Source organism: Elephantulus edwardii, unplaced genomic scaffold (genome assembly GCF_000299155.1).
Source record: "Elephantulus edwardii isolate Elephantulus edwardi_28Jun2011 unplaced genomic scaffold, EleEdw1.0 scaffold00342, whole genome shotgun sequence".
Lineage (NCBI taxonomy): Eukaryota > Metazoa > Chordata > Mammalia > Macroscelidea > Macroscelididae > Elephantulus > Elephantulus edwardii.
Genome location: NW_006400092.1, coordinates 864,383 through 885,373, shown reverse-complemented (window position 1 = coordinate 885,373; position 20,991 = coordinate 864,383). Strand labels below are relative to the sequence as shown.

General features: G+C 38.3%; 1 protein-coding gene across 1 annotated transcript in view; it reads right to left on the bottom strand.

Moving 5' to 3' along the window:
- Positions 1-20,991, bottom strand: part of LOC102854121 (alpha-2-macroglobulin-like) — a 111,576-nt gene that overhangs the window by 49,479 nt on the left and 41,106 nt on the right. The window contains exons 16-25 of the mRNA XM_006901758.1: positions 13,679-13,828; positions 10,628-10,754; positions 5,248-5,377; positions 4,432-4,660; positions 3,435-3,558; positions 3,182-3,303; positions 2,461-2,512; positions 2,014-2,097; positions 673-849; positions 178-265 (exon numbers count right to left, since the gene is read on the bottom strand). Of these exons, the coding sequence (XP_006901820.1) occupies positions 178-265; positions 673-849; positions 2,014-2,097; positions 2,461-2,512; positions 3,182-3,303; positions 3,435-3,558; positions 4,432-4,660; positions 5,248-5,377; positions 10,628-10,754; positions 13,679-13,828 (1,283 nt within the window). The remainder of the gene's footprint in view (positions 1-177; positions 266-672; positions 850-2,013; positions 2,098-2,460; positions 2,513-3,181; positions 3,304-3,434; positions 3,559-4,431; positions 4,661-5,247; positions 5,378-10,627; positions 10,755-13,678; positions 13,829-20,991) is intronic.

Sequence of the window (20,991 nt, the reverse complement as noted above, 5' to 3'; positions counted from 1 at the left end):
ATCAGAGCAGATAAACTCAGAGGCGAAATGGTGAGATCATCCAGTTGGGATGATATATTCATGGACTATTTATGCCTTACTATTTATCATAATGTAATTCTAAGTGTTGTTGAGTAGCCATATTAAAGAATACTAAAATACAGACCTACAGGCTATATGTGGAAACAATCATCTTACCAAGTGTTTCCCTGAGTTCCTCCACCATAATCTCCAAAGGCACTATATGAGCCATCATTGTGCTTGTAATTCAACTGTCTTTGGTATCCTGAAAAGGAAGTTTCTTATGATTATGAAGTAGCAGAAACATTAGATTATTAACTTCTTTTCTTTAGTGCTTTTGGAGGAACTATGGGCAACTATTAATTAATTAAGATATTTTCAAGGCTTGATGATATTTCTGAATTTTATAGTTGTACATTGTATGCTGTACAGCTAATTTCAAGCCCACAGTGGCCCTGCAGAACATAGTAGAACTTCCCACAGTATTTTGTTTGTTTTTTTAAAGGATAAAATCTTTACATAAACTCCTTAAGAGTTGCAGAGAGGTATGTTTTATTGGATACAGCAGCAACAAATAACTATCAAATCTTAATCAATGGAATGCTGTTTCAGTTTACCCATGGATATATTAGGGAACCAATTAAGGCTTCTCCCTTTGGGTTAAGATCTCACCACTGTTGAGATAGCTGATGGCTTTGGACTTAATCTCCTCTGTTAGCTGCTGTGTCACTTTCAGATAGGTCAGAACATAGATATTAGGGACAAAAAGAATCATATTCTGCTCTCCACAGCCATAGGGCATTTGGACAAGATTCTGGAGGTTTTGCATTGCAGAACCCAGTATGTCACCTAGGAATGAAAAGAAAAATAAAATGTTAGAGGAATTCAGAGATCATTTGTATTGGCATATGAAATACATTTTTAGTTGAGAGGTTCCTCTCATGGAAGAGGAGAGCAGAAGGCACAACAAGTGAAGAAAGAAAAAGGGAAAGGAGATACAAAATAAGTGGCTCAAAGAGCAAATTAGGAAGAAATATAAAGACAAGAGATAATATCTTCTGCTAGGCCACTTGTCTGGTAACAATTATTTTCAAATGTACTAGAAAGTTTTGTCACCTTGTCAATCTTTTGAAGATATGAGGGCATATAAAGGTGATCCTGCTTATTTTTAGACTGCAGTAAATGGAATTGTTGATTGCTGTGGAGTCAAGCACAACTCATAGCAACCCTATGAACAAAGGCCTTCCTATAAAGATGTCATTTATCAAAGTTCATAGAGTTTCTGTTAGGTTAGGTTAGGTTAGTGGACTTAAAGAAGAAATCAGAGAGAATGAGAGAAAGCTTAATGCAGCTTTATTAAAGCGGGGTGGGGGTGGAAGGGGAGCTCCCCAGTGAGTTCCTTGTCCTGGAGTGGCAGATGGGAAGTCACACTGTGAGCTTACTGGGACAGATTTTTATAAACAGAGTCTTTAGGGAGGGACATTCCACTCTGATTTAAGAGCCACCTGCTAGCTTAGTCAGACAGGCAAGGCCGTTTTCTTATCTTCAGCAGCAAGGCCATCAGCATTTGAGTTCTGAATTCTTCATTCTTCTCTTCAGCCCTCTTTGCCCAGACTAACAGTTTCCAGAGACATGCTGTTTAGGAATTAAGGACCAGTAAATCGTGGCACAATATTTATTAAAATTTTTATCTTAGAAAGGGAGCTCTGGTGGCCTAGTAGTCAAAAGCTGCACTGTGATCCTGAAAACATGCTGTTTGACGCCACCAGATGCTCCTGTTTTGTGAGAGAAGGATGGTCAATCTCCCATGTGATGAATGGCCTCTGAAAACCCGCCAGAGGGTCAGCTGTGAGTTGGTTTCAACTTTATTGTAAACAACAACAACATCCTAGACTTAGTGCTCTTTCTCTCATAACCCTGAATGGTATCAGGGACTTCATTTACATGGATGGTGAGACCCATGCCCTGGCATTATAGAGATGGAAGCAGCATCCTTTGGTTTAGAATACGTACCCACAACTGTGTATGTTGCCCTGGTAGATCCTTCAACCACATTTGAGGGAACTTTTAGAGACAACTTTTCGGGAACTTCAGAACCTAATTTAAAAAAAAAAATATATATATATGTATATGTATATATATATATATATATATATATACAAATGGTTAAGATATAAATATTATCATCTTCAGAGCAGAGTTGTTTATAAAGTTATTTGAATAGATGAAAGCATTATGAAGTATTTAAGGATAAAAGAGATAATCTGCAGTCAGATCATTGTCCTGAAGATGATTCTAGATGGTACAGAGTTTAATTTTTGTAATACTAATCTTTATAGGATTAAGTGAAAGGGCATTAATAAAATACTGGTTTTCTACATATAGCGGTGAATTGAAGGTCTTTAAAAAATAATTAGTAAGTGGCCTTTCTTGGGAATTTTGTCTATTTTTGATACATACCTGATGTACAGAGCAGTGTGTTGAAAGTTTCTTCCTTTTCTATTCCTTCAGGCTTTATATTAAAAAAAAAAAGTAAAGTGATATAGAATATTTAGGATAAAAAACCAATCACTTTTAAATAGAGGAGGAAGTGATAGTGAAAAATTGCATTGTAGATATAGCCATATTCTTGGAAATGAGATATTATTTATGTAACATACATATTGTTGCTACTTGCTTTCATGGGGACCTTATGTGAGCAGAGGAGATCTGTGATCTGCAGGGTCGTCTAGTCTGTGGCCTTTTGTAAGCAGACAATAAAACCAGCTTCAGAGGTGCCTCTGCATAGTTTAGAACTATCAAACTTTTAAGACTCCTACATAAATTGTTCTTGTTATGGAACAGACTCATAGCTTTGGTGGGCTTTTGGAGGCAGTAAGTAGGATGGGAGGAGAATGTCTGTCTTTCTGTGTGCCTTTGGGTTGACAGTGCACCCCCTTACTGCTAAACTACCAGAGATCCCTAAAAGCTGTGCTGCAATCCCAAAGCCACACAGTTCAAGTCCAACAGCTGCTCCATAGGAGAAGGATGGGTAATCTCCTCCTGTGCATTTAACTGCCTCTGAAGACCTGCCAGAGGGTCAGCTATGGGCCAGTTCCGACTTGATGGTACACAGTAACAACCACCAACATACTATAAAATAGATCCTCTAAGATTCACAGAAAACATGTTACTCCGATACCTCCACTAACAAGGACTTGATTACTGTATCCTTCTTTCCAAATGGTGGAATTTTAGATTCTTCTTTGTTGCATAATTCCTGAGACTGTACAGCTTCTGCTGATGCTGTGAAATTCACCTTTCCTAGAGGGAGAGGGGATGATGGTTAAACAGTAACTTTATATTTAATAGTTTCTCCGTTTGAATCAAGTCAGAGTGGACAGCAAATCACTAGAATGTAAGAGGTGAAATGCATCCACACCTTTATCACTCACCTAGGAACTTTGGGGTCACAGCCCAGGACACAGTTTTCCTCCCATTTTCACATATGCAGTAAGAGTCTACATTCTCCTCTTGGACAGCGAGGAAGGCAGATGAGTCTTCCAGCGTCACATGGACCTGTTACCCATACGCATGCACACATTTGAGAACCCAAGCAGATGATGGGGTCAGTTATAGGGCCCGCTGTAGGGAAAGAAGCTCAGGGGACAGTGTATACTAATCCAGAGGCCTGATGGCATCTAGCTGACCCTGATCCCCATGTGTTACAGAGAAGAAGTAATTCCATCGAGTTTGACTGTGTGACCTTTGTAAAATGGTTCAGCAGGTCTGTCTTTGGTGACTCCGCTATAAGAAGGTGAAATTTCAGCCAGTTAGTAAGTGATCACAAAACACTTATGGTATCTAGTGATACATAGAGTTTAAAAGTTCAGTCAAGATAAAGCCTATCTTTTTTTTCTAATTTAGGTGTTTTCAATTAAGGTATTGAAATACTGGCAAGATTTAGAATAAGGAATCTCCAGGATTTAAAATGTGTGTTAACACAGGAATGTCTATTTCCTTTAGTTACTGTTTAAAAGTGAAATATTCAGGTGAAAATATTATTTGAACTTAGGAAGAGACAATTACACAGGGCTGAGTAAATACTTGAAATTGGCAAATAGCTCTTAATACCTACTTCTCCTCAGTATTTCCAAAATTAAGAAGGCTAACCCATTGTCTTCACATTGATTCTGATTCATCGCAATCCTGTAGGACACAGCAGGACTAGGGCTTCCAAGGCATCTATCTTTATGGAAGAAGATGGTTTCATCTTTATCTTGTAGATGAGCTAGTTGAAGTACTGATTTTTTGGTTAGTAACTAACTGCTTTCCCTACCCAAATGTTAGAATACAATATATTAAATTACGATTTACCTTTGAGACCAGAGACCCAAGTAGTGAGTGATGGTCATTGTTCTTCTACTTTGATTCATTTCTATAGTCCCTTACCTGAATGCAATAGGACAAATAGTTGAGCACAGTGGCTTTCAATGTGAAAGCTTCTCCTTTCACCACAGAGTAGGGGAGAGTAAGTTCTAGGAAGAATGGTTGGAAGGCTTGTAGAGAGATGATGGGAGAGAGGCCAAGTCCTGTTGTTTTGGACAAGCAGAGTGCACTGGCCTTCCATTCCGTGATAGTGTCAGGGACTTTCACTACCATCTCACTTTCACCCGATGAACTAGTCAAAGTGGGGAAAAGAAGAAGAAGAAGACTGAATAAATCTTTGTAGCTGAAAGAACATAGTTAAGCACGTAATATGGCAAAAGGAGTGCTGTTTGCACAGTGGTTAAACAACTTAGCTGCTAAGTGAAAGTTGGTGGTTTGAACCTACCAGCCACTCTGTGGAAAAAAGATGGTCTACTTCAGTGAATATTCTCGTCCTTGGAAACTGATAGGGACATTCTACTCTGTTCCAGAGGGTTACTATGAGTTAGAATTGACTCAGTGGTAATACATTTGATATTCTACTATGATATATGTTAATCTTGACCTTGACCTAAAGTTTGGCCCCTTAATGATATCTCAGAGAGGCTTTTTTTTTAGGAGGGAGGGAGTATAATGTGTAGTTTCCCATTCTCTATTATTTTAGATAGCTCAGGAACTAAATTCCAACAAACCTGAATTGGTTAGCTATGAAATAGTTGAACTGTGAACCTACATATTTGCTAGAGAAAAATGGACTAGGTCTGAAAGGAAACCTGGAGGCAAGGATAAGAGGATTATAGGGAGGGTACAAATCTAAATAAAATTCAAGACAAATCTTACTCAAGTACAACCAAGTCCCAGATCCAGGTCTCAGGGAAGTACTTCCGGATAGTCTCTTCGACAATTTCTACAGGTCCACTCATTATTATTGGTTGAATGAGTACACCAGAACCAGGTACTGGAAGCCTGTCTATGGAAATAAAATAAGCAAACAAGACAAAGTGCTCAGTGCAACATTAATTCTTATCATTAATGTCTACTAATGACAGACATTAATGTCTGATAAATAGGCAGGATGAGATTATTTGCTTAGGCAATATTTAATATTATTGATAAGTGCTGTTAAGTCACTTGCAACTCATAGTGACCCTATGTATAACAGCTCTGAACTCTGTTCTATCGTGCACCAACCTTAAAGTCTCTGACACACATACCCCATTATCCCAGTCATTGAGGGTCTTTCTCCATTGTGTTGTCCCTCCAACCTCTCAAGCATAATGTCTGTCTCCCAGGACTGGTCCCTCCTTGCAACATGCCCTAGATGAAGCTTGAGAATCCTTGCCTCCAAGGAGCAGCCTTGTTTCACTCTCTCTAGGACCAACCTGTTTTCCTAGAAGTCCATAGTATATGCTCAAATGCATTAATTCTCCTTTTATCATCCCTAATCATTGTCCAGCTTTCTGATACATATGTAGTAAATGTAAAATCTATGGCCTGGATCAGGAGCATCTTAGTCTCCAGACTGACATCATTGCTCTTCAAGAGTCTGGAGAGGTCCCTGACAGGAGACTTTTCCAGTGCAATGCATCTTTTGATTTCCTGGCTGCTAGTGCCAAGAGTGTTAATGGTGGAACCAAGAAAACTAAAGCTATCAATAATTTCAAACTCTTCATTGTCTATCATGATGTTGCCATTCAGCCCAGTAGTGAGAATTTTTGTTTTCTTGATGTTGAGCTTCAATACATATTGAAGGCTGCAATCACTGACCTGCTGCAATAGGTGCTTTAGATCCTCCTCAGTTTCAGCAAGCAGAGTTGTATCATCTGCATAACACAGGTTGTTGAGGAGCCTTCCTCCAATCCTGATGCCACATTCCTCCTCCTTAAAGCTCTGCTTCTTGAATTATTTGCTCTGCATATAGATTGAAAAGGTATGGAGATAGGACACACCTCTGGCTTACACCCTTCTGGATCTGGAACCATCCAGTGTTTCCTTGCTCTGTTCTGACAACTGCCTCCTGGTCCAAGTAGTTTTTTAATAAGTACTCAGGTTTTCTGGGGTTCTCATTCTTCTCAGAGTTAGCCATGTTTTGTTGTGATCCACACAGCCAAATGCTTTTGCATAGTCAATGAAACAGACATTCCTCTGATACTCTCTGCTTTCAGCTAAGATCTATCTAATATTGCCTATGATGTCCCTAGTGCCATGGTCTCTTCTAAACCCAGCCTGCACATCTGGCAGTTCTCTTTTGTTGTGCTGTTCCAATCATTTTGGCATCATTTTCTGCTGGATCTTGCTTAATGATATTGTTTGATAATTTCCACATTCTGATGACCTGTTTTGGGAATGGGAACACATATGTTTATTTTTATTCAATTGGCCAGGGGGTTGTCCTCCAGATTTCTTGACACAAACTAGTAAGTGTGACTAGGGCAGCATATGTTTGTTGAAATATGTCAGTTGGTATGTCTTCAATTCTTGGGACCTTGATTTTTTGCCAATTTCTTCAGAGCAACTTGACCTTTCTCCTTTATCACCATAGGCTGTGACTCTGTGTACGCCTTCCATCTTCTTTTAATGCTTACTGTGTCATTCAACATTCTGTCCACAGCATCCTTAAGTATTGCAACTCGAGGCTTGAATTTGTTCTTCAGTTACTTGAGTTTAAGACACTGAGTTAATTTGTCCCTTTTCATTTTCCAATTCGAGATCTTTGTACTTTTCATTTTAATACTTTGCTTTGCCTTCCTGTGCTGTCCTTTGCAATCTTCTGTTCATCTCCTTAACATCTTGATTTCTTCCTTTTTCTTTGGCTTCATGATTATTCATAATATCTTCTGTCATCCATTTTAGCTTTTCTTCTTCTGTTATCTTTGTAATAACCTTTTGCATACTTCATGGATGATATTCTTTCACAGCTAATCTGGTCTTTGCTCATTAGTATTCAAGGCCCCAAACATTTAGGAGGGAGAGACTCAAGATAAAACTTTAGTTCTTGTGGATTTGATTTGATTTGATTTGATTTTCTTTAGCTTTAGTTTGGATTTGCATAGAAATAGTTGATGGACTGATCCATTCTCAGCACCTGGCCTAGTTTTCACAGCTGATATTCAGCTTCTCCACAGATTTTCCACACATATGTAATCAATCTGATTCTTGTGTAGGCTGTAAGGTGAGGTCCATATGTATAGTCACCACTTGTGTTATTTATAAAATGTATTTGCAGTGAAAAATCACTGTTTGTACAGAATTCTATCATCCTGTTTCCATCCTTATTTCTGTCACTGCATCCATGTTTCCCAAATACCAATCCTTTTTCTTGTTCTCAACTTTTGCATTCTAGTCATCCATTATCATCAAAGTATCTTGGCTGCATATTTGATGTATATGTTCGATAGATTCCCAATTGCAACAGTTAGTAGAAGTCATCTATTTCCTCCTCTTTGGCTCTGTTTTTTTTGTGAATAAATGTGAGTGACAGTGATATTAAAATGTATTTCTCATATGCACGTGGATATTTTCCTGTCACTCACAACATTTTATTTCAAGATGGATCTAGAAATGGTCTTTTTAACTATGAATGCTACCCTGTTTCCTTTCACGTATTCATTTTGAGTGCAGTAGGTCACATGATTCTCTAAGTCAAAATGTCCCATATACACACAGAGAAAAATAAAAAAACACTAGTGATAAGAAGTTGCTCTCCCAACCCTAAGATAATCAGTTTAAATCCACCAGCTGCTCCAAACGATAATGATGGCCAATCTCCTTTTGTGTGATTTACAGCCTCTGATAACCCACTGAAGGGCCAACGATGAGTTTATTTCAACTTAACGACACATAACAATATATATATATGCACACACAGAAGCCATGGAGGTTTAGCTAAATACAGTATATATGTTGAAGCAAGGTTTAGCCTTATTTAAAAAAGAATAGCTTGATAATCCAGGAATAAGAACATATCTATTCTGAATCTGTGAGTATGTGCCTCAAATACTAAATAGATGTGCTTTCTTTTTAAAGCAAAAAGAAAGAACTTTATTTACTTTCAAAGTTCACATATATTGTGTTTCACACTATTTTTCATTCACGTTATGTTTATATAATCATTCCCAATTAACCAACAGTGAATAATACCCATCATTGCCCTCTTTTTTCCAGATCCCCACCAGAGCTACTCATTTCCTTTCCCCAACCCTCCCTTCATGCATCAAATTATATGACTTTGTGATTAACTCCCTTCCATCTTCACAACTCTACTCCTACACTCCCACTCTTGGATACCTATATACCTTATACTAGTTATCTTTCTACAATAATGGTCTTATACAATATTTTTCCTTATGAGACTGAGTTAGTTCATTCAGCATAATGCTCTCCAATTCCCCCCCCAATTATGAAGTAATTTTCAAAATCATTGTTCTGGAGTGATGAGTAGTACTCCATTGTGTAAATGTAACAAAATTTCTCAATTCTTTCTATTGTGGTTGGACATTTGAGCTCTTTCCATATCCTTGTGAGGGTGAATAAGACTACTATGAACATTGGTGTACAAATCTCCATTTGTATCTCAGTTCTTATTTTCTTGAAGTATATTTGAAGCAGTGTAATGGCTGGGTCATATGCAATTTCTATGTTCAGCTTTTTGAGGAAATGCCAGACTGCATTCAAGAGTGATTTTACCATTTTACAATTCTACCAATAAGCATAAGAGTTCCTTTCCTTCCTCATCCTCTACAATACATATTGCTTGCTGTGCTTTTAAACTTTGACACTGCCATAGGAGTGAGATAGTGGTTTTGATTTGCATCTCTTTTATTGCTAGTGATTTAGTGCATTTCTTCGTGTGTGTTAGCCATTCAGATATCTTCCTCTGTGAAAAACCATTCCATATCTTTTGCCCATTTTGTAATTGTGTTAAAAGTCTTTTTCTTATGAATGCCCTGTACGATTCTGTGAACTTTTGATACCTTTGTCTGAGATGGTATCGCCAAATGTTTTTTCCCCAGTGGGTGTGTTTTCTTTTCTCCCTGCTGGAAAACATTTTCGATGCACACAGGCATTTGAATCAATTTTATCTTCTCCTGGTTGTGTATTTCTGGCTGTATTTGTCAGATATTTTATATAATGGTGGTTAATTTTATGAAACACAGGAAAGTCTGAAGTAGACTACTGAAGGTTATGATGAAAAAAAGATAACTTTGATGCCATGCTTTTATTGTTGTTCTTCTCAGGTGTCATCGATGCAACTCATAGTGACCCTCTGAATAATGCATTTGAACTCCATCCACACATTTCCTGACACACTAGAGCCCATTGCAGCAGTCACTGTGTCAGTCCACCTAGTCGAGGGTCTGCCTCTCCTTCGTCGACCCTCCACCCTTCCAATCCTCAAGTCGCTTTCTAAGGAATCACCCTTCTTAGCAATATGCCCCAAGTATGTGAGGTGAGTCTTATCATTCTTGCCTCCAATGAGCACTCCAACTACACCCTTTCCAAAACATATTTGTCTGTTTGTTGTTCATGCACGGAATATTCAGTGCTCTTCTCCCACACCATAGCACAAAGGCATCAACTCTTCTTCTGTCATCCATATTCATCATCCAGTTCTTGGATGCATAGCAAGTGATCAGAAAAATCATGGCCTAAATCAGACCATGTTGCTATATGACTCATAACGACCCTATGACCAAAAGACCTGACCACTTGTTTAACTTTCATCATGTCTGGAGGCAAGTTATTTCAGAAGTGGATGCACTCCTGCTTCCAAGTTTGTTGTAATCAGGAAGCTCCACCAAACACTGTGCACTATAGGTAACCATTATCGCCCTTGACACATCAGTGTCACAGTGTTTAGCATCACAGAAATCACAGTTACCTCTATACAGTAAATGGACAGACCAGTGTTATACCACTCAGAAGAGTGTTTGATCAAAAACAATTAAAACCAGGCCTGAGGGCCACAGATTAAAATCACCCATCTGTGGCTTGATAGCATAACTTTCTATTCACTAGGCCAACAGAACTCTCTCTGTGTTGTTGTTACCATAGGAAGAGAATAACATTTATTGGGGGGGGTGGATTTGGGTAAAACATTTGAGACTAATTTAACAATAGTCAACTCGTCTGCTACTTGAAAAAGAAGTATTTTTATCACAGTAGTAAAATACTCTATTAACTTCTATCATTTTATAGGACAAAGAGATCACATGCTTACTTTCTCCTATGGCCACAGGATATGGTGAATAATCAATCATATCAATCGTATCAATCACTGGACGGCGAGGTGGACAAATAGTTGGTTTATGGATTTTTGAATTGGTAAAAATGTGGAATCCTGCAGACTGAAGAAAACATTAATGGTTAATGTATATAGACAATACAAATTTGAGACTGGAATTCATCTCTTTCACTTATATTACTTTTCGTGATTATCATACAGAGGATTATCAAGACAATATCATGCAATTGTGAACTGAGAAACTTTATAAATGTAAAATTCATTCAAGTGCAATCAAGTTGATTTAGTTGCACAAGATTGTTGTTGTTGTTGTTAGTGCCATCGAGTCGCAGGCAACTCATAGCGACCCTATGAAGGAGGACCCTTGGGTGCCTTTCATCCTCTCTCCAGGTCCATAGAGTTTCTGGAGACAAGCTATTATGGAAGTGGATTCCACTCCTCCTTCCAGTAAACAAGATTAAAACTGGGATTATAACATACATCCTGATTCTTATATCAGAATTTTTTCTACTATTTTCTGATGTTATTTTAGTTATAACATATCTAGGAAATGGAGCATTTAGTCCTGTCATCCTCAAATAACAATTTGTATCTTAGTTTATACCTCCATATGTTCATCCGTATCCACATTTATGCATATATCGCCAGGACTTTATTGCACAGAGTAATTTTTTTGTTCCTTTTTATAGGTTTGTATATTGGTTTTAGACAACTTCATGCATATTTTTCTTCATAAACTTAGTAAACTTAGCTTTATTTATTTTTCATTGGAAGATATACCTTTTCCTGAATACATGTGCTCAAATCAAACTTTTTGTCATTTGTCTTTATTCTTTCCTTCTTTATAATTTCTCCAGATATCTACAGCATCATGATTCCTAAAACTTCCATATTTGCAGATTTATCTTTCTTCAGTGATATCAAAGTTAGTGCCACTGAGTCAGTCCCAACTCAAAGCAACCTTTCAATTGAGTTTGCAAGGCTTTAAATCTCAAAAAGAGAAAATTGCCTATATTTTTCTCTCAGAGCTATTGGTGAATTTCAACTGCTGGAGACAGCAGGCTCTGGAATAGATCAAAATTTTCCTCAGACTAGGTCACCAGCATAGTGATAGTCATATATAGACAATATCCAGTTTTATCTTTGAGTGTGGATTTTAGGTCATGATTGTTAGTGGTGGTAGTGGTAGGGAATAGAGAAGAAAATGTCAGAAGAGAAAAGTTTAAAGTTTAAATAACTAATTAATGATAAATTTAAAGGGTTCTCTTTCATCCTTGTTCCCTCACTCCAAAAGATTTTTTACTCTGAAGATGCAGGAAAATTAATGTGCTCTTGTGTTTGACGTGCAGGTTTGCTTTGCCCCCAGGAGCGAGGCAAGCCAGGTTTTGCCTAGGGTTTAAGGTAGGAGGTGGCCTTAATCCCAAAGGGAGTGGGGAGAGGAGGCGGCCATGTTCTTCCTGGTTGGCTCCTCCCAGGGTCTCAGGGACTTCTCCTTGCCAGAGGGAGCATGGTGGTGAGAGCGCAGGAGTTATGGCAAGCTTTTGGAGTTGAGTGCTTTTACAGGCTTGTGTTTGATGTGCAGGTTTGCTCTGCCCCCAGGAGTGAGGCAAACCAGGCTTGGCCTAGGGTTTAAGGCAGGAGGCCTTAACAACAATGACAGAGAGAGAGCTACATTGTCCTACTGGAAAAAAAGTTATGCTACCAAACTGAAGGTGGGTGATTTTAATCTGTGGCCCTCAGCCAGGTTCAAATTGTTTTCCTGTTAAACATTCTTCTAGGTGGTGTAGCACTGGTCTGTGCATTGCTGTGCAGAGGGAACTCGTGGTTGCTGTGATGAGGAACACTGTGACAATAATGTGCCAGATGTGGTAATGGGTACCCATGGTGGACAGTGTTGGCTGAAGCTTCCCGACTAAAACAAGCCTAGAAGCAGGCGCGACATCCACTTCCGAAATGGCTTGCCTCTGGAAACTCTATATACAAACAGTGTTCAGGCCTTTCGCTCATAAGGTAGGTATGAGTCGTCTAGGCCTCGATGGCACCCACCTAACAACAACAACAACAACCACCTACTGACCGATATTAACAACATCAACTCTCCTCCCCGTAAACCATACCCACTGCCACGCAGTCGATTCTGACTCAACTTGACCTTCTACTTTTTTCTGTTATAAAAAATTTTTGTGGAAGACTTTCAAGCGTTTTCTTCTAGAGCACCTGGTGGATTCAAACTGTTGGCCTTTTAGGTTAACAGCTCAGTATGTTACACACTATGTCATTGGAATTCCAGAACCCTGGTATTAGAAGAATGAAATATGTTTTCTTTAAGGCATTACGAGAGTTTTTAATCCATTTTTGGTAGCTATTAATCTCTGAACATGGTTAAAGTTCTCTTTTATAGTAAAGCCTGGAAATGTTTCTTGAACTATGCTAACATTTTCCAATTTTTTTATGCTATAATTTTACACATATATTTTGTAAACCTTTTTTTATCAGAAGCTACTTCCCAGTTTACAAAAACTTTACTAAATTAAAAGTGAAAAATAAAGTATTATACTTATATATTTAATCATTCTGCAACTATTTATCATGGAATGAACTGATATAATAAGGCGGCCAACAAAATATCCTTTTAGAGATGCTAGACACACTATGAAACATACTTTTTGGTTTGTATGCTTGTTTGGTTTTCTCCAATATTAAAATCCCCTTGAGTTACAGAGAGGGGAATATAAAAATGGTGATTAGATTTAGGGTCAATGTAATTAAAGTTTTGAGCTCTAAAAGTAAACACTTATTTTTTAGGATGTCAGGGAAATTTATATTGTAATACCAGAATGTATCTCAGGTGCTTCTGTCCTGTGGATATTGTATAATATATGATATATAATGTATATCTGTGAACCATAGCTTGATTGGAGGAGGGAGAAAAGAAGATTCTAGAATTTAGAAGTCTATATATATTCTGTTTTACCAGAGAATTAAGAGTGAATTTTGGTTATTTTTTTTTTAGGTAAAAAGAACTACCTGAAAGATACTGGAGATATCATCCCCTTCCAGGACCCGTACTGGTCTGTAAATGATGCCATTCTTAACTAGGTCTTCAGGATGGATGCACTGTCCGGTGACTTGATTTGTAGCACTTTGGACACCCTTCACTTGTAGCAATTTATAGACCTGTAAAAGCAAGAGAAGTCCATAGATGGCAAAAATGGATAAACACTGGACTACTACTACATGGAAGTCTGACAGTTCAAACCCACTGAGAAGTGTCTGGTCTAGTGATCTGCTTCTGAAAGGTTAACAACCTTAAAAATGCTATGAAGCAGTTAGTTGTATATTGTATGCCTTAGGTGCATCATAGTTCCCTCTTTTTTCTTCTGTTGAGGAGCTTCCCAGTGCAGCGACCTAGGGCCAAAAGACTCACTCCACTCTTGGTAATTCTTTATTGATAATACTAACTTTTGCCCTCATTTTCTATTTGTTTTCCTCCCTTTTTATTCTTATGAGATGAAAAGTGATATAGACCACACCCAAGGAGAACTTCTTTTACATGTATTAGGGCTGTGATGGGATTAAGGGTGCTGTACTCCATCTTTAAAATTACTTAGTTTACTACTTTGTGGGAATTATTGCATAACTTCCTGATTATAGCATTAGATACAAATATTTTAGCAACACAAATCAATTCATAGCATTCCTTCCCTTCTCCTTAAATTCATGTTCTTGTCACATGCAAAATAATTTTATTATTCCATGAAACTATTTCCAAAGTCTTAATTCATCTTTAAGTCCAAGTTCCATTCTACCACAAATTCTTCTTTATTTGTGAATCTTGTTGCTTGTTGTTGTTGTTATGTGCCATCAAGTCAATTGCAACTCATAGCAACCCTATGTACAAGAGCCCTAAATGCCGTTCTATCCTGTGTCAACCTCACTGTCTCAAACACACTCATTCCCACCACTCCACTCACAGAATTGATCCATCTCATCGAGAGTCTTCCTCTCCTGCGTGGTCCCTCCACTTTACCAAACATGATGTCCCTCACCAAGGACAAGTCCCTCCTTGCAACATGCCTAAAGTATGTCAGGAAAGGCTTCAGAATCCTTGACTCTAAGGAGCACTCTGGCTTCACCCTCTCCAGGACAAACCTGTTTGCTCTCCTAGCACTCCATGGTATATTCAACACTCTTTTCCAGCACCACAACTCAAAGGCATCAATTCTCTTTCTATCATCCCTATTTACTGCCCAACTCTCCAATACATAGCATGTAATTGCGAAGACTATAACCTGGATCAGGTACACCTTAGTCTCCAGCTGAGGTCGTTGCTCTTCAGTACTTTTGAGAGGTCCCTCACAGCTGACTTTCCCAATGCAATTTGTCTCTTGATTTCCTGGCTGCTTGTACCAACAGTGTTGAATGTGGAACCATGTGAACTAGAACTGTTAACTATCTCAATCTCTTCACCATCCATACTGATGATGTCAATTGGCCCAGTGGTGAGAATCTTTGTTTTCTTGATGTTGAGCTTCAATCCATAGAGGAGTCTGCAATCCTTGACCTTCTGCAGCAAGTGCTTCAGGTCCTCCTCAGTTTCAGCAAGCAGGGTTGTGTCATCTGTATAACACAGGTTGTTGATGATTCTTCTACCAATCCTGATGCCACATTCCTCCTCAAACAGCCCAGCATCTCAGATGATCTATTCTTCTTATAAAGTGAAAAGGTATGGAGACAAAATACCTCCCTGACCGACCCCTTTCTTTGTTTTGAATCATGTAGTGCCTCCTTGCTCTGTTCTGATGACTGCCTCTTGGTCCAAGTATAGGTTTTGCATTAGCACAATCAAATGTTCTAGGATTCCCATTCTTCTCAAATTATCTATCTACTTCCAAAGAAAAATGGAAAAACAATCACAGAGAAAATATTTTCATTACAAATGGAAGAAATTAGAGGGCAAAAAGGGATAATAGTATGGAGTAAGTAAAATACCCAGCAAACAATTTACATTAGCTTCCAAGACTTGGGGGTGGGGGTGAGGGAATCTCTGTTTTCTGAGAACATCTAGGTAGTGGTTCTGTCCTCCAGACTGTAGATTTTGGTCACGATATCTGAATTCTTGGGGGTGAGGTAATTCCTTGGCCATGGACTTCAGGTTCATGCCTTCCAGGATCACTGGGACAGAGACTTGAAAATGTCAGCTTTGAGTAGACCTATTCTTCTAATATGACCTATTATCCTAATCTGATTCCATGTCTTTCCAGGCCAGCTGTACTTTTCTGATCCTTTGGGTATGTCAGCCCCATTACCTCCATTTTGGATGGTGTCTCCACTTTAATGTTAGCTCCACACTCCATAATTAAGTTGATAAAAATCAGATTCTTTGAAACTTAAACATGTAAAGTCATTTTTGTGTCTTTCTAGATCCATTTTGAAGTACAACATTGTGAGTGATAGGATTATATCCATACACTTACAGGGAAGTCCAGTGAACACCACTATCATTCAGATATATGCACCAACAACCAGAGCCAAAGAAGAAGAAATAGATGGTTTCTATTCCTGGGGCCTTATTTTTTTGCTATTTCCTTCAAAGCAGCTTGAACTTCTTCCTTCATCACTATAGGCTCTTGCTCATATGTTATTTCATTAAATTCTGCAGCCTTCAGTATGGACTGTATGGACTGAGGCTCAATGTCAAGAAGACAAAGATTCTCACCACTGGACCAATTGGTAGCATCAGGATGGATGGCGAAGAGATTGAGATTGTTCACAGCTTCAGTTTGCTCGGCTCCACAGTCAACACTCTTGACACCAGCAGCCAGGAAATAAAAAAATGTATTGTGATGGGAAAGTCTGCTGTTAGGGACCTCTCTAAAGTACACAAGAGCAACGGTGTCTCTCTGGAGGCTAAGGTGCACTTGATACAGGCCATGGTCTTTGCATTCTCTTGTTATGCATCAGAGAGTTGGACAATGAGTAGGGAGGATAGAAGGAGAATTGATGCCTTTGAGCTGTGGTGCTGGAGAAGAGTATTGAATGTTCCATGGACTGCTAGGAAAACAAACAGATTCATCCTAGAGAGGGTTAAACCAGGCTACTCCTTGGAGGCAAGGATTCTGGGGCTTCGTCTGACATACTTTGGACATGTTATAAGGAGAGACAGGTCTTTGGAGAGGGACATCATGCTGGGTAGAGTAGAGGGACAGCGCGGGAGGGGAAGACTCTCTATGAGGTGGATTGATTCAATGATTGGGGTAATCGGAATGGGTGTGTCAGAGGCAATGTGATTAGCACAGGATAGAGCAGGGTTTAGGGCTGTTGTACATAAGGTCACTATGAGTCGCAAACGACTCGACGGCACATAAAAACAACAACAAACAACAAATTATTGTAAAAATGAAATTCCATCATTCTAAAGAAAAAAGAAACCTTGGCTTCATATTTAAAAACCTGAGATGTTATGGCTCCACACACCGAAACCTCAAAGATAATAATGGCCTAACTCTTTGAGACTTAAGCATCCCTGTTTCCCATGCTCCTTGTTTTTTCATCTTCTTCCTGTCACTAGACGTCAGCCTTGTCTCTGCCCTGCTCACGTAGGTATTATAAAGGTCTTTGGTGATAAATGCAAAAAGGGTGGATTCATACCACTCCATCAGTAATCCTTGACTGAAAGGCATCTGGCTCTCTAGTTCTGGGGGCTTGCAAGTCTCTCTGCACTGGCAAGCGCATAAAAGTATCTCATTCCAACAGGAAGTCTCTTGCTCAAATGTGCTCAACTCTCTTACTTCTTTGATCAGCCCCTACGCTGTCTTCCATCAGCTCAATCCTTTTAATCTTCCACTAAAAAAAAAATTAAAATTGTTTGCATATAATCATCAACAAACAAATGAATTTAGAAACTATGGTATAGTCATACAATGGAATACTATGCAGCACTAAGAGCAACAATTTCAAGAAATACTATATAACTTGAGAAAGATTACAGAAAATTATACTGAGTAAAATATCTTAGTCACATAAGGCTAAATATTGTACAAGGCCACTATTGTCAACATTGGAGGATAACTGAGCATCAGTCTCCATTTTGCACAATCTCCAGGATCTGCTGTAGTTGTTTTTCTGCCGATGTTTCTCTTGTCATCCATTCTATTTCCAGTGTTTAAATTCTTCTCTCTTCCTTCTGAGCCTTTACCAGTATTGCCTTTTATGATTATAATTCTAACAACACTCTCTTCAAGGCAATCCAGGCTTTCATGCACCTGGAAATCCTTCTTGCTTCTACTCATATCCAGTTCCAGAGCCACCTCCATATTTCAGACGTCTGTTAGCAGAGTACCTCACTCTCAATACTAAATTCTTATTTATTGTGGGTGCCCTACTGGTAAGGCATTGTCCTGTAATCCTGAAGGCACTTGATTCAAATCCACCAGCTTCTCTGTGGGAGAAAGATGGACAATTTTCTCCAGTGCAATTAACTGTCTCTGAACACCTACTGGAGTGTCAGCTCTGGGTTGGTTCTGACTTGACAATAGATAACATCAGAAATAATAGCTCTACCAGAAGAGGATGGCTCTAATAAATAGAATGTTATTCTCTTATATTTTAGGAAGCTAGGACTCCAAATTCAGGATGCCAGCTCTAGCAGAAGGCTGCCTCTGTTAGTTCTAGAGGAAAGCTCTTGTTTCTTCAGCATCTGTGATCCTAGTAATCCTTGGGGATCTCTGTGTCTTTGCCTTTCACTGTGTCAGGAACTCCCCACTTCATGAACCTGGCTCCACTCCTTGTCTTCTTCCTTGGTAGACTTGAAGGGACTCTCTATTGTTTTCTTCCTTTCCATCTGTTGTGAGATGAAAGATATTATAGGATACATCTCAGAGAAATTGTCTTTCTATGGATCAGGGCTATATGGTAATAAGGATGTTGAATTTAACTTTTAATCCTTTTACGGCTCCATGATTTATTAAATCATGCGGATTTTGGAGCTGTTACATAACTTCCACCTTACATCATTACATACACATATTTTTTGGGAGACAGTTCAATCCATGACACTGTCTAATTGGTTCCTTGTTTTTATTCTTGCTTCCATATTATTGTCTGTCAGCATTATCTTCTTAATAGATTAATCTAAGTTGACATTTTCTTAAAAATCCTAAGTGATGTATAACTCCATTGACAGTCAACTCCAATCAGGCTGATAAGGGTTGACACAATCTTCCTTATTCACATTTCAATCTGTGGCCTATACCACTCTCAGATTAAGTTATTAACTTTTTCATTTTTTTTATTAAACAGACGTTTTTTTCCTTCAAAATTCATATACATTGAGTTTCACACTTTTCTTCATTGACATTATATTTCATTTAATCATTCCCCTACATTGTGTTTTATAAAATTAATCACCATTGAACTACGAATATCATTTTCTCATCTTTTCAGGTCACCACAAGATCTTTCCCATTTCTTTGATCCCCTCCCTTCATTCACTAAATTGTGCAACCCTATGATTTCTCCCTCGCCTATTCTCATTCCTTTACTCCATCCATTTTCCCCATTGTTAATTTTCTAGGTTTTTTAAATAATGCTTTTATAGAGTATTTTTTCCTTATGATGAGATTGAGATAGTTAGCTCAGCTGAACACTTTCAAGTCTCTCCCATTATGTAGTATTTTTTTTTAATTATTGCTCCTGAGTGTTACATTGTGTTCTATTGGGTGAATGTACCATGTTTTCTCAATCAATTCAATTGTGGTTGGAGATGAGGACTGTTTCCATGTTTTTGCGGTGGTAAATAACGCTGCTATCAACATTGGTCCACAAATCTCCATTTGTGTCTCAGTTCTAATTTCCTTAGGGTATGTTCTTAGCAGTGGAATAGCTGAGTCATATGGTGTTTCTATGTTGAGCTTTTTGAGGACATGCCAAATTGCCTTTCAGAGTGATTTTACCATTTCTCATCAACTGTGTATAAGAGTTCCAATGTCTCCACATCTCCTCTAACATTTATTGCTTGCTGTCCTGTTAAACTTTGCTCTCTGCTCCTGATTATGATGGTATTACATTGTGGTTTTGATTGCATCTCTCTTATTGCCAGTTATTTTAAGCATCTTATCACCTTCTTTGAGAAAAGCCTTGCCATGTCTTTTGCCCATTTTGTGATTGGGTTGTCAGTCTCATTTTTTGTGGAGACCCTGTAGTATTCTGTAAACTTTGGTTATGAGACCATTGCCTGGGATTATATAGCCAAATGTTTTTTCCCATTCAGTAGGATTTCCCCCCCCTATTTGAAAAAGGGTTTTTTTGAGTACAGGGATTTAATCTTTAGAAGGTCCCATTCATCAATTTTGTCCTCTCCTGCTTGTGTATTTCTGGGTATATTTGTCAGCCTCTTCATAGCATAGGCTAGGCCTTCTATACTTGGTCCCATTTTGTCTCTTCTGATCTTTATGTTGTTGGGCTTTACCTTCAGTTCACCTTTTACCACTTGGGACACCCTAAATTTGCTCTGTTTCAGGACTTTTGGGTATGTGGCTTTCATTTTTTGTTATGGCTCCTCTCTAACCATCCATTAAGCTGTAAGCGTCATAAAACAAATAAACAAACAAACAACCTCCACTATTTCAATTCTTTTTATTATCCCATTGTTATTGTTGTGTACCATAGAATTGGCACTAACTCAAACTAACCCTCTGATGAGTTTTTAGAGACAGTTATCTTATAGGAGGAGGTTGTCCATCCTTCTCCTGTGGAGCAGCTGGTGGATTCAGACCAGGTGCTTTTGATATGCAGCATAGCTTCTTATTACTAGCTCTCCAGAGTTCTATTATCGCCCTGAATTTCCCTCTCATAGTTCTTACTCAAATTAGGAATTACTACATATTTATATGTTTTCATTGCTTGTTTATGTTAATATTCAACAATGCTACAAATCTAAAAAGCCAAAGATCAAATCTGGATTGTTTACTGTTAAAATTTGTGTTCCCAGCACAATGTCTATCCTGTAATCAGGACAAAGTGGATATTTGTTATGCAAATAAATCATGAAGTCTATGATCTATACATCCTTTTTTTTTTTTTGTTCCTATCCTTTTTTTAATTGAGTATTCTGTTAATTATACATCCTTTTTAAAAACACTTTTTAAAAAAATGTTTCTTATCTGATACGTTATTACCAAATATTTTTCCCAGTCGGTGACTTCCCTTTTCATCCTGTTGGAGACGTTTCTGGATGTGCGTAGGGATTTGAGTCTTAGAAGATCCCATTCATCTACTTTATCTTCTCCTGGTTGTAGGTTTTTCAGGATACCTGGAAGACTGTTTATGTTGTGGATTAG